The 22387-nt window shown below is 56.3% G+C and overlaps 1 protein-coding gene across 4 annotated transcripts in view; it reads right to left on the reverse strand.

Annotated features, from left to right (window-relative positions):
- TSPAN9 (tetraspanin 9) overlaps positions 1-22387 on the reverse strand; it is a 189345-nt gene that overhangs the window by 60528 nt on the left and 106430 nt on the right. For 3 of the 4 annotated variants that reach the window (XM_081593904.1, XM_081593905.1, XM_081593906.1), the window contains one exon: positions 14092-14171. In XM_081593904.1, the coding sequence (XP_081450030.1) occupies positions 14092-14154 (63 nt within the window). In that variant the 5' untranslated portion in view covers positions 14155-14171. Of the gene's footprint in view, positions 1-14091; positions 15046-22387 lie in introns of those variants that run through there. The other variant, XM_081593903.1, reaches the window with a different exon arrangement.

Below are 22387 nucleotides of genomic sequence, written 5' to 3' on the forward strand. Positions count from 1 at the left end.
AGGCGAGCATCCTTCCCCAGAAACCTACCTCCACCTCCATGGCTGAAGCACAAGCCGCGGGCTCTGTCCAGCAGAGGACGGGCGCCTGATCTGGGCAGCCCCACGGGGCAGTTACAGCCAAGAAAAACATGCTCCCCCAGTACAGACCCAGGCAGGGAGCAAAGGCAGGGCACCCCATCAGCCCCACGTCACAGGATCTGCGCTGCGTGATCCCGAGACACCCAGGGTGTCCCACGGTAATCCTAGGACCCCAGATCCCCAGAGCAGCCAGAAGCCCGAACCAGCCCGACAGAGCCGCTCTCTCCAGCCTCGGTAGATGCTCCCAGCCTGGCCCACTTCCCCCCAACCCAGCACAGAGCCTCAGGTGGGCCCCCACTCAACACCCCACTTCCTGGCGGTCTTGAGCAGGCTCTACCGAGGTGTCAGCTTCCGTGCGCGCCTGGGCAGGCAGCCTACAAGAACCAGACCCACACACGAGGCTGCCTGGAAGGAGAAATGCCTCAGGGAACAACCACTGCCAGCTTTGGGGCCACCCAGAAACAGAAACACGGACACAGAACCATAGGAAGTCACAGAAAGAACAAGACAGGCATCTTAATTTACACCAACATCACCCTCTACAGGTTTCAAGGACTTCCCCAAACACCCCTCTGTGTCCTCTGGACAATTCTCCCAGGCCGGCCAGCCGAGTGTTAAGGTTTATTCCCATTCTGCAGATGAGAAGCTCAAGTCTTCTTGAGCTCATGCTCAAGAAGCTCAGGGAGGCCACAGCAGGGCGGCAAGGGGAACCCGCACACTTGTCGAGGCTCTTTCCACACGTGCCCACCGCCCTCGAGACAAAGTCGGAAGGACAGAAGGTCAAGAGGAAGAGGAGATCCAGCCAGTGGTGGTGGAGAGCCAGGAAGTAAAAACTGTGTGTTCTTTCCAGTGGGGGCGGGACAGTCCGGCATTCACAGTGAAGGGACAGCATCACAGCCTGCAGCCGTGAGTTTGGGGGAGGGGGGGTGTTGATTTGTTTTCTCAAAGGGCAGCTGCTGCCAGTACAGCAGGATGGGGAGGCTCCCGGATGGGAGTGGGTGCTGGGAGAGACAGAGGTGGGAGGCGGAGGGAGGCAAGAGCAGGGGGCTGGGGAAGCAGGAAGAGAAAGCTCTTCCTAGTGCTGCAGGGTGGAATTGGAACAATCGTAATTAAGGCTTCTTTCTAACAATAGGAAGGGAGCCGGGAGGCGCTGGGTGTCAAACACAGCACTGATGCTCCTCTCGTCTCTGTCTCCGTAGTGGGGGTGCCTAATGAAGCAGCCCGCCCCTCATTACCGCTTGGCTCGGTGATGACAGCCCTCCCAAGGCAGGGAAGGTGGGGGGGTGGGGGGTGTGGCTGCTGTGGCTGGATCCCTAGCCAGATTCCCCTTTCCTCCTGACCTCGGATGGTCCATGGGGCCCAGAGCCCCCATGCACCTGGGCCCAGCCCCACAGCACAGCAGCTGCAGGTTCCTGGCCAGGAGCCCCGAGATGCAGCAGAGTCTGGGGCAGTTTGGTGAGGCCTGGCGAGTGAGTTCCAGCACATGGAGGACAGATTGGGTCCTGCCCAGTGGTTCCACCCTTACTCTGACCTCAGTTTCCCAACTTGCAAGATGTAAATAACTCCATCCCTAGTCCCTAGTGCCATCTCTGGCCCCCAGCACTATCTCCGGTCCCTAGCTCCCTCTCTGTTCCCTCACTCCACCCAGGCTACTAAGAGGAAGAGAAAGACAAAGCATCTTGAGAAAACACAAGAGGGAGCATAAGAAATGTATAAGATCACAGGATGTCAGAACCCAGAGGGATCTTAGAGATGAGCTGGTCCAAGTCCACCACTGAGCAGATGTGGTAACTTCAGCCCAGAGAAGGGAAGTAACTTGTTCAGAGTCACACAGTCAGCCAGCAACAGCCGGGCTGGAACCCAGGGCTCCATGCCCCTCTGCAGCTCTTTCCCACCCTCCCACCTGGATCCCAGGAGCAACTGAAGAGTTAACTGATGCACATCTCCCGTGAAAAGCGGGACTCCTGCACTTCTAGAAGTGGGGAGGGAGGCAGTCTACATAGCTGGGCCCACCCTGATGAGGCACCTCCATCCCACGCCTCCATCCAGGAGGGAGGAGAGGAAACAAAACAGTGATGCTGAGAATCCTGTCCCTCCTCCCCCTACCGCTCCTGGCTCACACCCACACAGGCGCCCCACCCCCCGGGGCAGGCGGTGGAGCTCAGGGCAGGCAGAGGGGGCTCCAGGCAGAGGGAAGACGGGAGGGGACTGCTCGCTTTGGCTGCCATAAATGGTAAGGAATCAAGCACCTTGCGATCAGCTCTTCTGCCTGCATACCCGTTCCTTCTCTCCCACCCCACCAGGGTTCCCATCCCCTCCCCAGCAGCCCCCTGCAGGCCTCAGGGCCCAGTCAGGACCGTGTCCTAAATGGCTCAGACATCCTAGGGCCCAGGCTCATCGGCCTGACAGGCTGTCACTCTGATTTGGGTCCAGCGAGTTCTCGCCTGCAGGTGGAAGGCCTCCCTTCAGCAGGCAGGGGGCACAGTGACTTGGAACACACCTGACCAGCACCCTCCCGCCCCACCTTTGCCTCGCCACAGAGAACCCTAGGGCTGCTGTTGCTCACCGCAGAAGCATGGAAAGCTCAGGAAGGTCCTGCCAGCAGCCGCACTTTCCTTAGTTGTTCATTCCCTCAGTCGTGTCCGACTCTTTGTGACCCCATAGACTGCAGCACACCAGGCTTCCCTGTCCTTCACTATCTCCCAGAGTCTGCTCAGACTCATGTCCATTGAATCGCTGATGCCATCCAACCACCTCATCCTCTGTCCTTCCTTAGAGCCCTTGGCAAAGGTTCATGGGGGTCTGCGGGCCACGCCACCTTCACCCATTCTCCAAACCCACCACCTGCAGTCTCTACCGACCGCAGGCGAGAAAGTCCTTGGCCACCACACTTGACGCATCAGACCTTTTCCGGGCTTCCAGTATCACCTTATTTTTCCTGCCCCCATGTCCTCCACGCTGCCCTGCCCCCTCTCATGCAGAACCTTCCATGACTGTCCTGCTGCCCTGCCTTCTCCCCGGCTGTCCATTTCCCATCCTCCAGGTCCTGGAGCCCCATCCTTGCAGGGAGTCAGATACTCCCTGAGACCTGCCTCCTCCATCAAGCCTGCTCTGCTCAGAAGTCAGATGGCAAGCACTGGACACGGAGATGCAGACATCGCCCGCCAGGGTCAGGAGAGCCCCCAGCACTGCCTCCAGACACGGCAGCCACTCCACCTGCGGTGTCCCCTCCACTCCCGAGGGGCAGCCACAGCCCCCCTCTGCCTCCTCCTCCTGCAAGCTCACCCCCTTCCCAGAGTCCTTCCCCAGGTTCACAACCTGCTAGGCTCAGATTCCCCTTCTCACGTGCCTGCCCCTTGTCCAGGCCAGCCTGGGGGTTAGGGCTCATCACTGAGGACACATTTGGGGAATTAAGGGACTCAGCACTGAGGAAGGTCAGGACACCCCAAGGCAGGGCTGAAAAGTGCAACATGCCCACACCCAAACCCCAGGGCATCAGCTGGCCCGGCTTCTGGCCAGTGTGGTCACCAGAGAGGCGTGTGGAAAGGGGCTGACAGGCTAGGTTCCACGGGGACGCCCAGAAGGGTGTCCTGCCTCTGGGGAAGACGGAACACCTACCCCCAAGTGATTAAGACACACCCGGATGGCACAGTCAGACGCTGGGCACACAGAGGAGCATCCAGGCTGCTCGCCTCACCTGCAGGAGTCAGGGCAGTCGTGCAAACAGAAGCAGACCCGATGGACGGGGCCCTGGGTCTCACGTCCCCACTTGCTCCTGCCCTCTCTCTCCAGGAGGTGTGAAAGGTACGTCTCAGGGGACGAGCAGACCCCAGGAGCAGCATCTGACCCTGGGAGGCTGGCAGGGGGGCAAGCACTTCATCTACATTCTACCCTCCCCTTCTTTTGGCATCGCACCCGTTTTTTTTTTCTCCAGGGAATTCTCCTCCTCCCCATTGCAGACGGCATTGTCCTGTCAATCAGGGACAGGACACCTCTGCCCACCCCTGCACAAGGGTGGGCTGATGACCAGCCAGCCTCTGTCTCCTGGGGATGCCAACTCCTGAGCAGTGAGCCCCAAGGGCCACAAACATCAGGAGCTGTGGCATCCTTCAGAGCCAACAGGGCCAGGCTTGCTGTCATCTATCACCCTCTGCTTCTACTCTATGTGTGGTCACACGACTGAAGCAACTCAGCATGCAGGCACATACAAATGCACACACACACATTTACACTATGAAAGTGTTAGTCACTCAGTCGTGTACAACTCTGTGACCCCATGGACTGTAGCCCACCAGGCTCCTCTGTCCATAGGATTCTCCAGGCAAGAATACTGGAGTAGGTTGCCATTCCCTTCTCCAGGGGATCTTCCTGACTCAGGGATCGAACTCGGGTCTCCCGCATCACAAGCAGATTTTTTACCTCTGAGCCACCAGGGAAGCTGTTCACACATGCATACATGTTTGTGTACACACATACAACGTTAGTCGTATATACAGGTGCACACACGTACGCATACATATCTGTGTGTGCAGCGGGGAGGAAGCTCTGAGAATGTACAATTTGTGTACCTCAGGGAAGATGCAAGTGCAAAAGCAGACCAGTGGAAGCTAAGGATATTTTACAAACCCTCGGCGGGGAGCCTTCCCTGGCGGTCCAGTGGTTAAGGTTCCATGCTTCCACTGCAGGAGGCATGAGTTCGATCCCTGGTTGGAGAACCCCATGCTGTATGGTGTGGCCAAAAATAACTGTAAAGACCCTCAGGAGTTTGTCCTGCTCTCTGTGCTATCATAGCAGCTTCACACAGAGACAGACGCACACTGGCTGTCCCTCGTCCACTCCTGTTTCTACCCTCTATACTGTCACTGAGATATACCAAGAAAGGTTAACAGAAAAAAAAGTCATCACTGAGGACTTCCCCGGTGGTCTGGAGCTAAGACTCTGCACTCCCAACACGGGGGGCCCAGGTTCGATCCCTAGTCAGGGAATTAGATCTCACATGCTGTATTTAAAGATCCCACATGCCTCAAAACAGATCTAAGATCTTGCGTGCTGCAACTAAGACCCAGGACAGCCAAAGAAGTAAATAAAAATAAATATTAAATAAAAAGAGCAGCACAAACATTCTTGAAAAGCATAAAATGAGCAGACTTGCCCTACCACTTATGGAGACTTGTCGTAAAGTGTTGGGAATTGAGACGGTGTAACACAGGGAAAGGTGCACAGTACCCATCAGTGGGGAAGGGAGGCCTGGTGAGTGGGCAGGGGGGCGCTCAGACAGCTGATGTTACAAGAGGAGACAAACAGGAGCCCTGCTCACATCACACACAGAAATACATTCCAGATCTACAAAGCACTCAAGTATGAAAAGTAAAGCTTTCAGAAATAAATACAGGGACTTGCCTTTGATCACTCATTCATTCAAAAATTTATGAGTGCCTATTATCTTGTGACAAGCACTGTCCTATTACCAGGGACATAAAGATGTCCCCGAGATGTTATATATTTCCTAAATAATACATAAACGTACAATCTCACGAAGAAAAGAGACTGAAAAGTTTGACTACATTAATGTAAAGAATTTGTTTATCAAAAGATCTGTGAAGAAAGTGAAAAGACAAGCTGTAAACTGTGTTTGTTCTACACTCAGAAGACAACAGATGATTATCCAGAACATAAATAAAATACCTAAATATTAGTAGGAAGTAGCAAACAACTCAGTAGGAAAATGGACAAAAATATCAACAGGCATTCGCAGCAAAGAATGACTGATAAACCTTGGAAGAGAGGTTTACTAGTAATCAGAGAAATGCAAATTTCAAACACAACACAGCATTTTACACCCACTGTACGGGAGAATGCCCCAAATTTTCCATTTTCAATTGCCACTCCACTGGGAGAAATGTCAATCGATGCTTCCACTTTTGAAAACAATCTGGCATTCTCCAATACAGCGGAAATGCAAGTGTCCTAAATTTGAGCAATGCCAATCCTTGCTGTGTTCCCTGAAGCAGTTCTCCAAGTGAGGTCCCTGGACGGGCTCGACACTGAGGAACTTTACAGCCATTTGACATAGCCAGAACATTCCTGCACACAACCAATGAGCTCGGGAATGCAGGGGGTCACCTGTGGCTGAAGCTGGCTACCAGTCACACAGCACACCCCCATCCGAGCACTGGGAGGAAAAGAGCTGCTCCTTCAGAGATATTTTTGGAAGCGCTGCCCTGGAGACACTCCTGCATATGTGCACCACGAGGCTTGTTTAAGAACACTCCCAGAAGCATGTTTGCAAAGAAGGAAATAACCCAAATGTCATCACCAGAAGAACACACCACCACACACTCACACAACAGAGCCCTCTGGAGCAGCGAAAACATAGACGCTCTTATAATACACATCAACATGGATGAATCGATAAGCGTAACACTGAACTTCTTCAAAGTTCAGAAGGCTTCCATCTCTCATAAGTTTAAAAACAAGCCCAGCCAAACGATGTGGTGTTTAAGGATGCCTACACGTGCAGAAAAACTATAAAGATACACTTAACACAAACTGTAAGGAGAATGGTTCTCTCCAGGGAGGGTGCTGGGTCTATGGCCCAGGGAGGACCACAGAGACTTCATGGGTGTAGATGATGATCCTTGAACCACCTAGTGGGCACATGTTCCTCATACACATTTTCAAACTATATGAATTTAGATTTGCTACATTACACATTTTGAAAGTTTTAAGTGACCATTTTTTTTGGTTAGTAAAGTGACCTGGAGGAAGCCCGAATGCCTGGTGTCTCTTGTCAGCTCAGGTGACGGCCAAGCTGCCCAGCACAGTCCAACCCTGAGTGCACCAGTGGCCACGACCTGCCCTTGGAGCACCCAGGGCAGAGGGCCATGAGACCCTGCTATGTGACTGCAGGCCCAGTCGGCCCAATTCACAGCACCAGGGGCAAAGGGAGGCAGGGGAAGGTATGGTCCGATTGGAGGCAGAGGGAAGGGTGCAGAGAGGCAGGTCAGCTGCAGGCCTGAGCTCTGACACCCCTGCCCTCTACCACTGCCTTCCACCCCATCCTCCATTCCCATTTCTACCCCATATGCCTGAGAGCAGAGGACCTCCAGAACTCTCCCCAGCCTAATGAGACATCTGGGGCTCTGTCCAGGCCCCAAACCCCTGCCCAGCACTGTCATGCCAGCCCTGGGCACCTGACTCACTGTTGGGAGGCTCCCTGGGGGACCATGCTCTCACTGCAGGAGGGTGGTGACAACACCTGCAGCCACTGGTCACCGAGTCCAACGTCCCAGCACCTCTCTCCGAAGCGAACCTGGGCAAGGCACACACTGCCGCACCTGGGCCCCGGGACAGCCCCACAGGACAGCTGATGCTGTCACATGTGGAGAAACCCAGACAGCAGGAGGGGCAGGAGACCCCGATGATGCAGGCCTCATTCCTGGGGACTCTGAGTCAGTAAGCCACAGGTCAAGGGGCCGAGTGTCTGTCTGTACAAAGCTGCCTAGGTGACTTGAACCTATAACCCTAGGGCAGAGCCCTGGAGTGGACAGGAAGCCCCCTGAAGGCAATCACCCTAGCACGGCCTCCTGCGTGGTACTGAGCTGCCTGACTCAACAGAGAGGATTTGAACCCCACAGCTTTCCTTTCCAGGGGCTTCCCTGGTGGCTCAGACAGTAAAGAATCTGCCTACAGTGCAGGAGACCCAGGTTTGATCCTTGGGTCAGGTTTGATCCCTGAGTCGGGAAGATCCCCTGGAGAAGGGAATGGCTACCCACTGCAGTATTCTTGCCTGGAGAATCCCATGCGCAGAGGAGGCTGGTGGGCTACAGTCTGTGGAGTCATCTCCAAGGCCTCCTCCAGGCTCTCAGGAGGCTTGCCAGGACCCAAAGGAGAAGACAGCAGAGCCCATCCGAATGGAAGCACGGACTGACGCTGATAAAAGAGATTTCAGGTCCCCTGAGGTCCCAGGGCTGGAGGAGGACAAGCTGGGGGTGACAGCCCTCACCCTCCCCACCATGTGCCATTTTTAACGTCCCAGTCCCAACCCCCCATCGCTCCTGCCGGAAGATTAGCTTTCACATGTGAACAGGGACAATGGCTCAGAAGACTTAACTCTGCCTGACGGGTTTACCTCCGCCTCAAAGCTGCGTAACTGGGACCAAGTAAGCAGGCACATCGCAGCCGGAGGGGAGCGGCAGGCGGCTCCTGAGCTGGATTACCGACGGCAACAGCTTGCAGCCTGAGTGGCACAGCAAGACCTGTCATGGTGGTCACTGCCCAGAAAGCAAAACATCGCTTTCCACAGAACCCTGGCAGCAAACCAAAGAACACCCTCGTCGTCTAAACCCCAGCCACTCACCAGACCAGGAAGCTACGCTCTGCTGGCACCGTCCAGGCTGTTATTACCCATTGTCTCCTGTGTTCAGCCCATTTCACACGTGCTGGAGACTCTGTCTGGATCACTCTTCTCCCTGGCCTCATCCTCATCTATCCAGCAAACTCCTATTTATCCTTCAAAACCCAGCTGTCACTGTCCTCTCTCTATGTTGTTGCTATTAAGCAGTATTAATTACTGGGTCATTGTAGCTCAGATGGTAAAGAATCCACCTACAGTGCAGGAGACCCCAGTTCAATCCCTGGGTCAGGAAGATTCCCTGGAGAAGGAAATGGCAACCCACTCCAGTATTGTTGCCTGGAGAATTCCATGGACAGAGGAGCCTGGCGGGCTACAGTCCATAGGGTCACAAAGAGTCGGATACAACTGAACAACTTTCACTTTTTTCTTTTTCAAGAAGCTCTATGGAGACTTACTGTCCAGAACTGTAATTGCCTATTTCACGTGTCTGACTCCTCTGTCAGGCTTACAGCAGGTGCTCAATAAACGCACGCAAGGCACACTAGCCACAGAGCACCCAATCAGCCCTTTCCACAGAAGAAACAGAGAAGACATAATTCACTAATGCTTTTTTCTAAACTTGGACACTCTTTAAAAGAAACAGGCGGTTTTTCCCTCGCCTTTATCTCTGATGGACACAGACATTTTGGAGAGGGGGTCAAACAGCCACCACCCCACATGGGAGAAGGGAGGGACAGGTTAAGTCAGGCTCCCAGGACGGATGCAGGGTCAGGGCCACCGCTGCCCCAGCCCAGAATACTGGGGCGGGTGAGGGGCGCTCAGTGTCCAAGTGCCCCGGGGGGAGGACAAGCCAGGTGACCTCTCCAGCCACGACTTCCTGGCCGGGAAAGCTGATCTGCCCTGTGCGAGCCCAGTCAGCCAGTCCTCGGCGCTGGAGGCCCCTGCGCACGCAGCGGGCATTCAGGAAATAGTTGTGGCATGAGTGCATGGGCTCAATTGAGACCCCACAGCCCAGTGAGCCCGCCGTCAAGTTCAGCCAAGGGCAGCCGGGCGCATGGAGGCAGGGCAGGGTGAGGCCCTGTCCTCCGGGGAGGGCTGTGGAGGCTCCGGTGGCCTTTTCTGTGCTTCTTTGGGGCAGCAGCCCTTCCCCACTGCGGTGACAGCACTTTCCCCCTGTTTCAGCGGGACTCTCTTTCTTCACCCTCCTCCTCCCCGCCCCCTCTTGACTGACACCAATGCTGGCTCTGACATGATTTAAAAATAGATATCAAGACAAGGAAGTTTAATTTTTAATGCTTTGGAAAGGAAGCGAACACAGCCGGCATCCCCTCGCGACCACGTGCCCGGGGCTCTGGGCATCTGCCCTCCTCCCCCGCCTGACCCACCCCGAGGATCCACGAGGAGCTGCCCTGCGGGGAGCAGGCCGGGAGCCCCGTGGTAGGGTGGGGGGAGCCTCTCCATGCCTCTTGCTGCCCAGCTTGGCCTGTATGTCCTGCTTGGACTCTGTGCTGACCCCTCAGAGCCCACCCCCACCTTCCCCGAGAGAAAGCAGCCACAGATTCAGGACACCCAGGCCACCCCACCTGCACTGTGCACAGACCCCGTCCCAGGCGTCATGGACCACGGGGCAGCTACGGCGTCCACTGGCAACCAAGCCAGTACCGAATACATGCCCCTGAGGTGACTAGAGAGCTGAGATCAAGCTGCCCACACCCAGAGGGCAAGTGAACAGCCTGAGGCAGGGCCAAGCTAGAACCCTGCCCCCAGAAAGGAGAGGTTAATCAGGGCGCCCACCCCACCACCTCCGCGATCCAACCCAGCCTTGTGCCAGCCTTCCTCCTGCTCCGGCAGACACCCTTGGCTAATTGGCCTTTATTAAGGAAGGAGTCCACCAAGAACAGACTTTCCAAAGGGACCAGAATGTCACCGCTCTGCCAGGCATGATTTAAAGCGATGGGACAGCCCTGCCAGCCACGTGATAAGTGACCATGATCCTGAGAAGCAATTATGATAGCACCCCCAGCTCTACCAGCAGCACCCCGCCTTCCATACAAGATAGGAACTCAGTGCGGGTCGGGGGGAACTGGGCTGGGGTCACAATGTGCCGTGCCAAGAAGGGGACAGAGGCCCCCAGCACTTGGAGCTCCCCCTGTGCTCAGAGTTAAAAGCCCTGAGTCTTTCGTGCCCTCCTGGAGGGGCTTAGATGCGCCTGATCTCTGCCTGGAGAACTCCACCAGATGGTCCCGGGAGGCCGGTGAGATGGGGCTGACTGCTGTGGCCGGAGGACTGGTGGAAGGGCCCCTCAGGTCGGGGAAACGTCTGCCCGGCTCACTTCCTGTCCACCTTGAAGCCAACCTTCTCTTTGGCCCCGAGGATCTGGGCAGGGTGTATGCAGGCCCAGAGGAGATGAGCTTCATTCAGGCAGGTTGACCTCTACCCGATCATCTATATCAGGCCCTCAGAAATGCGGCCCCGGGCGCCAACCTGGCTAGCACCGGCTGGCTCTAGTCTGCGGTGCCAGGGGCAGACCTGAACACCACCCCCTCCTCCACCCAGGCAGGCGCCCAGCAGCCTACAAGGCACCTGCCCTTTCCTGGGGAAGAGAAGGAGGCGGTGCCAGCCCCAGGGCTCCGCCTCCATCCTGCCCCCGGTGATGTCACCCGGGCCCTCACCAATACCAGCACCCCAGAAGCTCCACCCAGTGGCCAGGAACTGAGCCGCTCAGGCCTGAGAGGGGGGCTGCAGTGCGAGAAGGCTGCACCCCTCCCAGCAGCGGCAGCGGGACTCCTCCCCACCGGGCTCCCCCGAGGCAGGGGGTGTGGCGATAAGAGGCAGGTCTGGAGAAGGACCAGGTAAGCTTCAGGATCTATGGGAAGATCTCTATGTATGGACTGCAGGCCTCAGGTTCAATTCTAACACCTCCTTAGAAAGAAAAGCCTCCTTTGGGGACGTGAGCCAGGAGACTAGAGAACAGATGCTACACAGTTCCTGACAATCGCTCTGGGTCCTGGAGGGCTCAGCTCTGACCAGACCACTCGCCTCCTGGCCCCCACCCTCTCACTCCCGGCTGTGCTTTCCAGGAGGGCTCTCCAGGGGTCCTGCCTCGTCAACAACCCCACCCGCCCTGGCTCTTTCTCTCCTGACTTGGCTCTTCCCTCCGTGGCTTCCTCCATCTCCGACCCCCAAGCACCTCCCGCAGGAAGCCCCTGCTGCACTGGAGCGCAGGGACCACCAGCCCAAATCCTGGCCGCACCTGCTCCTCCCCCTCCCAAGAAACGCAGTGCCCACCACTGTCACACACACACAAGCATCCGTTTCTCTTGTGCTGATTTTCCGTCTCTCCTAAAGTCCGGGCCTTATGTCATCGTCTCATACGCTACTAGCATGAAAGAACTGGGTCTCTGAGACTCCAAATTCTTCCCAGCTCATAGCATGTCATGAGAAATCTGAAAATACTAAGTAACCAGAAAAGTCAGAGACTAGGAGAGAGTGACTTCTTGCCTGGTAAAAGACAGGTGGGGGGTGCTTTCTTAACAGGAGGAGTAAGTATTTCTCACTGTAACCAAAAGGGAGGGCCATTCCACCGACCGGCTCGTTCACCTCGGGATTGAAAGTCGCTTGTCACCCCACAGCTAAGCAGCTAGGAGAGCCTGCACCACTGACAAGTCTAACTGATTTCTCCTCCCCATCAAGTGGGATGTGGGAACCCCTACCCCACGTGTGAATTTTCTGTGCTGATCCTTCCTCCATTCATCCACAAACACATAACTATTAATAGTGCCTTCTACATGCAGGGCGAAGGTCCCTAAATTCCTGAAGAAATGAAGAGGCAGTCATACCTACTCCAGCCAGAAGGTGGCGGGGTGGGGGTGGGGAGGAGCGCAGCTGAGTGGGAGGTATTGGCCAGGGCAGGGAGCATCCCATGAGGGTCTTTCTAGTAAGAGAGGGGCGTGGGCAGAAAGGCAGAAAGGGAGGTCGAGACCATAAACAAGGGCAGAGAGGGAAGCCATGCACAGTGAAAGGGCTGCATTCGTGCAAATCCGCAGGCACCAGAGAAATACACATGGGTGCTTGACTGACACTGATGCTGGCAGATGAGCCAGAGGACAGCAGCAGCTGTCCAAAGGCAGCCCCAGAATCATTCCTGACATTCTCATGGATCTGCCCCAGTCTCCCCTCACCACGGGACAGGTCACACGTTTCAGCTGTGGCCGGAGGACCCCAGGCCATGGAGGCGTCTGGGGAAATCCTACTCAGACCATCTCAGACCAGGTTCCTGGGAAGAAAAGGGGCTGCCACTCCCTTCCCAGAGTGAAGGCAAGCAGGCAGGACATCCCGTAACTAAGGAGGTGAGGCTGTGAGGCAGAGCATCACAACTGCCCACCCATGCTGGACTGCAAAGGAAACCAGTCCTTGGGGATGAAATGATTTGCCCAAGGTCACACGAAGAGCTAACGCAGAACCCAGGCCAGAGGCCAGGCTTCTTCCTGCCCTGGCCTGAGCTCTCCCTGTCTATGAGAAAAGTCACCCTGCCCAACCCTACACACCCACAAAAGTTCTTCAAGTGGGTCAGTTCATACAAATGCTTGAACACCAAAGCACACTGCGCCCAGCCCACTGCACTGACTCCCCTGCCCCCCACCCCGGGATTCCTCCTGGACCGTGGGCAGCTGACAGCCTCCAGGAGGCAGAAGGACAGCCCTGGGGCAGAGCCAAACATCTGTGCTGACTACACACATCTGGGCTCTGCAGGGGAAAGGCAAAGGCAGAAGTTGGGCTGAAGGAAGAATCAGATATGAATATAAGAAGTTTTCAGATTCGCCTAACTAGTAGAGATATTTCTCATGCACACAGGGGAGGGAGAACAGCAGACGGAGAACAAGCCACCCCACCCACTGACACCTCCCCTGGAACATTATCTCTCACCAAGGATGGGGCACGCCCTTTGTCCCTTCCAGTCTCTGGGTTCCAAGGCTGAAGCACATGGCTGGCCCATTCCCTGCCCAGTCCACTGCAATCCCTCAAAAGCAGCTGCCGCCACCCGATGGCAGCACCCCTCCCACGTCCTCCTTCTCCCCACAAGCCCCAACTCCGGGGGGGGGTGCGGCTGGGCAGAGCTGCAGGCCAGTCAGAGGCCCCCTTGGCCTGGGACAGGGGCCCCTCCAGCTTTTCCTGGGATTCACTGGAAGGAGGGGGGAGGGGTGTGACCTCCACCACCCGCCCACCTCATGCCCATAAAATGCTGCAGACTGTGTTCTCCTACATGCAGGAGGAATACAAGAAGAAACTCGGAAAACCATCTGCACTTCTGCATGAATTCAACTCAAGGTCACAGCTGTTAAAAATTCAGACCCCACACCTATTTCTGCACAGGACCCAGTTGGAGGCACCGGTTTCTTGGGGATGGGGGTGGGGTGGAGGAGGTGGCGGCAAACTTCAGCAGCCTACTAGTAGAACAAGTCTCTCCTGGAAGAGTTGCAGTCTCCATTCAGCCACCAAAGAGAGAGAAAGATGTATGAGAGAGGAAGGGGAACTGTGTTTTAAGACCCACTTACCGCTGTGCAGAGAGCAGGGCCATGCTGCTCAGAGGGGGGAGAGGGTATGTGCTTAAGTAAAGAGAAGAGGCCAAGGCAGGCGAGACACTCGGAAGGACTTACCCAGAATATCAAATTGAAGAGGAACATCATGTACTTGAGGCAGCACAGGCAGCCCCTGGCCATGTTGCACTTCTTAAATTCTAGGAGGAAAACAAAGGACAGGTCCAGGTAAAACACCACGTACTTGCTGCCTTTGGGCGCATTGTACTTGTCGGTCTTCACGCCGGCCTCGGCGTGGCTCTGGCCGCGGGAGCCCGCGGTGCCGTAGAAGGCGCCGGCCGTGAAGCCGCGGCCGAACGGGCGACCCGAGGTGGACGGCTTGGCAAAGTCCGAGTCCTTGCTATCCAAAGATGGACTCCGGTGGATCGAAGAATCCTCGCTACTCGACTTCTCCATGCTCACGTCGCTCCCGGGGGGCGCGGGGGGCGGGGGGCATCGCTCCCGGAGTAGCACGGAGCACGGAGGGGGCGCCCGAGAAGGGCGCGGGGCTGCGGGCGGGTCGGAGGAGCCTCGCACGCCCCGGCTGAGTCCCCGGGCACGCCGCCGGCCGGACTCCGCGCTGGATCCGGGGTGGGGGTTGTTGGGGCTTGGGGAGTTCGGGGCCCCGCTCCCCACCGGCCGGCCCGGGAGGGCTCTGCGGCTTGGCTTGGCTGCGCGCGCTCTCCCCGGGCGCCGGCTGGCCGGCGTAACTTAGCGCCTCTGAAGAGGCTGCGATTGTATTTCTCGATCCCGAACGTCAGCTCGCCTCCCAGGCGCTGCACCGCCGCTCCAGGCGAGGCACGGGGGCGCCGGGCTCGGGGCTCCCGGGCACACCTCTCTCAGTCTCAGCCCGGCCCGGCCACTTTGCGAGCGCCCGCCTCCTCTCGCCCCGCGACTTTGCGGAGCTGCCCCGGGGCCCTGGGATTCCGGGCGCACGCGCGGCGGGTAGTGAGGAGGGATCCGCCGCAGCTGCAACCACCGCTGGGCTCCCCCTGCGAAATCGCTGCCCGACTCCCGACTCCCGACTCCGAAATCGCCGGAGCCCCCTCCCAGGCCCTCGGCCCCGCCCCCTGGCTTGCATTCGGCCAATGAGCGCCAGGCCTGAGGGGGGTGCAGCCTCCCTCCCCTATGACACCACGGCTTTAATGGGATTAGCGTTCTGCCGGGTGCCTACACCAGTGCGCCGCGAGCCTAGCTAAATGTCAAGGGCTCCGGAGCCGGGGTGAACCAGAACCTCCATTGCAAGGCGCTGGCCTCTTCCAGGGGAGAGAAGGGAGCGTGAGGGGAGGGGAACGGTTGGAGGAACCACGATCCAAGGAAACCAGAGGAAAGGGCTGGGGAGGACTGGAGGGGACAGAAGCGCGGCCACAGTCGAGCTGTCCGCCGCCCCCTGTGTCCACGGGGCCTTTCCGAGCCGGGCACACGGTCTGCGGGCTGCACACACACACAGAGGCTGGCGCGTCTGCACACGTGGGTCTGGCTGGGGCGCGCGGGGAGAGGGGGACCGCAGGGGAGGCGCGAGGTGTGGGAAAGGCGCCGGCGACCCGCGCCGCCCGCCCCGCCCCCCTCGGCGCACGCGCGCGCGCACCCGCGGCTCCGGAGGCTCCGGCAACTGCGCGAGCTTCCCCCACCCACCCACTCACCCCTGCCCCGCGCTCCGGGCAAGACCCCCATCCGGCTGAGAAGAGTAGACGGCCCAGGTAGGGTCCTGCCTTGCCCCTCCGAATCCTTCCTCGCCCAGGGTGACACCGGGGTGCGCGGGGGCAACCGGCTGCTCAGGGCACAGCACCAAGAATGCTCTGGCCGAGGGCTTGGGAGCATCCAGGAGCCCTGCATCCTACCGCGAAACACCAGCTGCGCCCCGGGCTCGCGCGGAGGTCTGCACTGCCCAATTGGCAAATAGAGAGGATCAGAAGACGGGGGGAGGGGCACCTCTCTTTTCGCCACCAGCTAGAGGGTGAGAGAGCCCCAGAGCACCGCCGGCCCTGTATCCCACGCTCAACATTGCGCCTGGCCGCCCGGAGGCGCTACGTAGGGCAGCTGGCTGGGGTGTGAGTGTGCCATGTCCTCCCCGGATCCCATCAGACATTTACTCCACACCTGCTCTGTGCTGAGCGCTCAGGTCCCGGGGGAAAATGTATGAGGTGTGCCGCTCCTGCCCTTCAGGTACACAAGATCCAGCCAGGAAGACAGAAGGACCTTAATCACCAAGACGGCAGGCAGGAACAGAGCTACCATGCGGCTATGGCCGAGGGGGACATTCATTCTGACCAGACCCTCATCGCAGATGTTCCGCAGGGCCCCAGGCTGCTGAGTCTGCATCCGGGGCTGGAGGCAGGCCGGCATTCCGGGGCGCAGCCACTTATTCTGAGGGCACCTCAGCTTCTTTAAAGGGACCATCAGCGGTGCTACTATTCCAAGCCCCTTCCCCACTCACATGGCAGCCCAGAAACAGAACCCAGTGTGCGTCACAGCCATGGCAACTTGCCATCCCCTGGCTGGGCACTGCGGTCCCATGGGTGCTGTGCACATGTGGGGGGCAGATGTCTGTTTAACTCTGATGGACACCATGGCCACCCGACTGGACTGGCTAACGCCTCTAGTCCACTTCAGCCTGGACCAGCTCCGGAGGGCTCTCAGCTGCACTTCATTCTCACCACATCACTTCTTTGATGCAGGAGAGATCATAGCAGCTGGGGACACCTGTTTTTCACTCTGAGCTGAGATTTTAGTGTGTGATCAGGGTGAGGTAGTTCACCTTTCTGAGGTGCCATCTCCTCCTCTTTTAACTGGGGTTTGCAGAGCCTACCCCCTAGAGGAGTGGGCCAGTGTGAGAACCATTTGAGGATGCAAAGTGCTGTCCAAGAGCTGTCATCGCTAGTCTCGGGATGGGCACTTGGAGTAAGTCAGAGCCCCCAGGCTGGCCATCTCTGCCTTCTAATTTCCTTTCAACTTGCTCTTCTCCCCAACTCACACTGTCCCGGACTGTTCCACACTCATTTCCGATTATACGTGGATTCCTGCCAGTAACTATTTCCTCAGCAACTGACGCTCTGGGGGGGAGCAGGGGGGCCAGGGGTGCAGGACCACAGGCAGGTAGGAGAGGAGAAGGGGCTGTCCAGTGTAACCAGACCTCCACTCTGCTCCCTCCTGGCCTTGCTTGTCAAAAGGGCACTGAAGTCCCAGTCATCAGCTGACTCACAAAGCCTCAGTGAGGTTCCACGAGGGCACGTAACTTAGTCGTGATCAGAAGAATAACAGCAACTCCGATATACAAGTCCCCAGTGTATCCCAGGCACCAAGCATCAGCCACAGTCACCCACAGAATCCTCAGGACAGGCCCGCGGGATTGGGATGGTTATCACCCCCTTTTACAGTTAAGGAAACAGTGCTTTCAAAGCCCATGTTCTTTACTCCCTGGAGCACCAAACCCAGTTCCTGCCCTTAGGAATCTGCCAGTCTAATCACTTCATGGCAGATAGATGGGGAAACAGTGGAAACAGTGGCTGACTTTATTTTTCTGGGCTCCAAAATCACTGCAGATGGTGATTGCAGCAATAAAATTAAAAGACGCTTACTCCTTGGAAGAAAAGTTATGACCAACCTAGACAGCATATTAAAAAGCAGAGACATTACTTTGCCAACAAATGTCTGTCTTAGTCAAGGCTATGGTTTTTCCAGTGGTCATGTATAGATGTGAGAGTTGGACTATAAAGAAAGCTGAGTGCCGAAGAATTGATGCTTTTGAACTGTGGTGTTGGAGAAGACTCTTGAGAGTCCCTTGGACTGCAAGAAGATCCAACCAGTCCATCCTAAAGGAGATCAGTCCTGGGTGTTCATTGGAAGGACTGATGTTGATGCTGAAACTCCAACACTTTGGCCACCTCATGTGAAGAGCTGACTCATTGGAAAAGACCCTGATGCTGGGAAAGATTGAGGGCAGGAGGAGAAGGGGACAACAGAGGATGAGACTGTAGGATGGCATCACCAACTCGATGGACATGGGTTTGGGTGGACTCCAGGAGTTGGTGATGGACAGGGAGGCCTGGCGTGCTGGGGTTCATGGGGTCGCAAAGAGTCGGACACGACTGAGCAACTGAACTGAACTGAACTGAACAGACAGAATCTAAAAGCATAACAGGGATGGGACTTCCCTGGTGGTCCAGTAGCTAAGAGTCCAAGTTCCCAATGCAGAGGACCCAGGTTTGATCCTTGGTCTGGGAATTAGATCCCACATGCTGCAACTATTAATAAGAGTTCCATGCCACAACTAAAGCGCCTGCATGCCATAACTAAGACCCAGTGCAGCCAAATAAATAAATTTAAAAGAAAATAATAAAAGCATAACAGGGAGCCTGGTGAAAGTTCATTAGCAGAAGGAGCTGAGTAAGGGGCAAAGGGGAGGGAGTTGGTCAGGGCAGTGCTGCTGGACCGACAGTCAGCAAAGGGGAGCCCCTGGCTGCCATCCCCTGGTTGGGCACATTGGTCCCATGGGTGCTGTGTACAGGTGGGGGGCAGATGTCCGGTTAACTCTGATGGACCCCATGGCCACCCGACTGGACTGGCTAATGCCTCTCATCCACTTCAGCCTGGACCAGCTCTGGAGGGCTCTCAGCTGCACTTCATTCTCCCCACATCACTTCTTTGATGCGAGAGAGATCATACCAGCTGGAGAAACCAGTTAGATCAGCCCTGCTTGATCTTACAGAGGGCTGGAAGAGGAAGGGGTGCAGGGAGAAGGCAGTCTACAAGACAGGAAGCGAATCACTGAAAGGAAGCAGCTCTGGAAAAGCCGGAGAGGAGCCACGGGAAGGCGGTTTCAGCCAGCGGCTTTGTCCTCCTTCCACCACGAAAAGACCATGCATCCATAATAGACGGCTCATTGCGGGCAGGACGCCCAGGGACACTGGGAGAGACAAACATGAGGGAGACGTGGCTGTAGGCCCCAAGGAGTACACGACGCAGTGAACAGACTAGCCTTCCACCCCACTCCAGACCATCCCTGGAGGAGCCCACACACAGCAGAGTGACAGAGCATGCACGAGCCACAGCGTGCAGAGCGAGGACGGCACAAAGCTGGAGCGTGGCCCCGCTTGGAGAAGGGTCGGCCGGGACAGGCAAGGCAGGGACCAGGAAGGGCACAGCTAGGGGACCTTCGGGGACAGCAAGGAGATGGGGCCTGGGGGTGCATCACAGTGAGCTACCTGTGAGGCCTCACATGACACACGGGGAGTCTGGGCTTCATCTCGGGGCTTCCCAAGCAGCCGGGCGTGGCACAGACTCGGGGCCCTAGGGACCGGGCCTGGCAGCAGGGAGGAGAGGCGAGGTCAGCTGCTGTGCTGACTCGGTTTCTTGGACTTTAGGCACAGAGGGGACACCTGAGAGAGAAGGTGACGGGAGACAGCATCCCCCCTTCCAGGTCTCCTCATCGACTTGCCGGGCTCAGGAGAGCCGGGAGGTACAGACTGCCCTTGAGGATCTCGGAGCATGAGAACAAGGCAGAGATGCCTTTTATTATTATTATTATTATTAAGCAACAACAACAAAAAGTTAAGCAGGTACAGAATTCCCAGAGGGACGAAGAGATGTGAATACGTGAAATCTCTGCTGCCCAGCAGCTGGGGAGGTGTGGGCTTCAGAGTGAACACCAAGTTCTGGGCCTCTCCTTGCACTTGTGGGGCCTCTGGGCTCTCACCCACCTGCACACATCAGAGCTGACAGGCCACACAGACTCCCTCTGGTCCTGCAGTGAGGTCTCTGTATCTGACAACGTGTGCGGCTCATGAGGCATCCTGGACCTCTGAGGCTCAGATAAGGCAGCCCCACCGGAATTTAGGTGAGATGGGGGTCACTCGCCATCCAGAGGGGCTGCCCTCAGAGGAGAAGGGGGACTTATTCCCCTCACCTCAATTTTTTAAACTCCAGAATTGAGATCGTCTTCAGCAATATATTGCTAAGCAAACTGTTTGTGGATAGATGGTGTCAGAAGGAAAGAAGGATGGACAGATGAACAGATAAAGAAGAGGTACGTGGAATCTAAAAAGGCATGATACAAATGAACTTACAAAACAGAAAAACATTCACAGACTTGAAGAACAAACTTACGGTTGCCGGGGGAAGGATGAGGGGAAGAGATGGTTAGGGAGTTTGAGGTGGATATGTACACATGGCTAAATTTAAAATGGATAACCAACAAGGACTTACGGTATAACACAGGGAACTCCGTTCAATGCTACGTGGCAGCCTGGATGGGAAGGGAGTTTGGGGGAGAATGGATACACGGGTATGTATGGCTGAGCCCCTTCGTTGTTCACCTGAAACTATCACAACATTGTCAATGGGCTATACCCCAATATAAAATAAAAATTAAAAAAAAAAAGATGGAACACAATGGAACACAATGGAACACAACTCAGCCATGAAACAGACCCTGCCATTGACGTCAACACGGAAGGACCTCACAAGTTAAGTGAGACAAGTCAAACGGAGAAAGACAAAATACTGTGTGATCTCACTCATATGTGGGATATCAACCAAATAAAGAGAACAAAACATGCACATAGACACAGAGAATAGAACAAGGCCATGGGGGTGTGGGAGGGGGTCAGCTGCATGGTGATGCATGGAAACCACACTCTTGGTGGCAAGCAGCCGCAGAGCACACAGAAGTCAAAATACCATGAGGTACAGGTGCAACTTACATGTTATAAACCAGCGTTACCTCCATGAATGTTCAAAAGAAAGACAGAGGCCAAGGGAAGGACGGAGAGGTCCCTAGCAGGGGCCACATCCCAGGATATTTGCAGGAAGGTTCACCCAGCAGGGGGAGGTGAGGAGGGTCCAGGGTGGGGCAGAGGCCGAGGGGCAGGGGGAAGAGGCCTCCTATTTGCTGTAGAAATTAAATAGCTCCAGGGTCAGACGTCACCAGACTTGGCTAGGATTCATGAAGGACCATAGTAGTGGTAAAGGGTTGGGGTAGAAAGGAACCAAAGATCAACGAGGCACTGTCATCTGGATCAGCGAGCATAATTCTTACAGTAGCTATGGTCCCAGTCCCCATCTGATCAAGAGGTGACTGAACAGAGAAAGATACGAGACAACACATAATCAATATAAAGTATTCTCTGGTTCAGATTCTAAGGGCAGCTGCTGGCGGGTCCTCCTAAGGGTTTACCTGGGCCTCACCTGTCTTCTGAGCCCCGAGCATGCGTACCCAACCCCTGTGCTTGGCATCTCCACATGGCTGTCACGAGGGCAGCTCCAATCTCTCAAGCCCCACGGGACTGACCTTAACCCTGCCCTGTGCTCCTGGCAGGACTTCTCAATAAACAGCCTAAACACCCATCCCACCTCACCTCCAATCAAACATGAGTCCATCGTCTGATGAGCCACCTTCTTCTCGCTGGCTCTACGGGCACCACCCTGGGCCAGCTCCCTCATAGCTCGGGGAGTATTCTCCTTCCCACCCCTTCTCCAGGGAGTGGTCACCCCATCTTCTCATTCACTCTGCCCTCTTATGGCCCTTAGTGTCTTCTGTTTTGCTGATATTGTGGTCGTGTGTGTGTGTGTGTGTGTGTGCACGCACACGTGCACACACTGTATTTGCTATTCTACTTTTCTACTACAATCCAAAGTCCTAAAGTGACCTCAGAGGTCTGGCAGGACTGGCCCCTGTCCCTCTCTCCAGCCCATTGTGCTCCAACCAGCGAACCCTCGGAGTTCACCCTCCTCAGAGCCCTTGCCATTGCTGTTCCCTCTGCCTGGAATGCTCTTCCTCAACCCACCGCCTGAGGACACGCCTTTCTTCTCATCCCTGAGCTCTTGTGAGTTCTTCACAACAGTCCCTTCTGGTTTTCTGCCTCCTCCCCGCCCCTGCAATCTGAATTAAAGCCTGAATCCTCAGAGCTCCCCTTCCCTCCCTTGCAGTACTTGTCAGCTTGGAAGCACACGTTTACCTGGGTGACAGTCTGCTGTCCGGGTCTCTGACCCGACCAGAAGCCCCAGGGCAGCTGGGGCTGTATCCAGGACAATGCCCGACCAGCAACAGGACCACTGAGTGATGATGAACAAGGAGGCGCTCAAAGGAGGGGTGCGTGGGGATGGGTGACCAGCATCACCGGGAAGGGCTTCCTGGGTCCCCACCTGAGGAGCACAGCTCCAGGATGCCAGTTACCTGCGTGACCTCTGGTTCCTCAACTGCAGGGCAGGAAGTCTGCATTGGTTGCTTCTCTAAGGCTCCTGCCAGCCCTGAAAATGCACCCCCTCACCCAGTGACATGTGACCCAAAGTGTTTCTCTGGCAGGACGGGTCAGGGCAGGAGGAAAAGCATCTTGGTGGGCAAAGGCTGGCGAAGCCAGAGGGAGAAGACCACCAGGAC

This window comes from Giraffa tippelskirchi, chromosome 4 (assembly GCF_054371585.1).
Source record: "Giraffa tippelskirchi isolate mGirTip1 chromosome 4, T2T-mGirTip1v1.2.pri, whole genome shotgun sequence".
Lineage (NCBI taxonomy): Eukaryota > Metazoa > Chordata > Mammalia > Artiodactyla > Giraffidae > Giraffa > Giraffa tippelskirchi.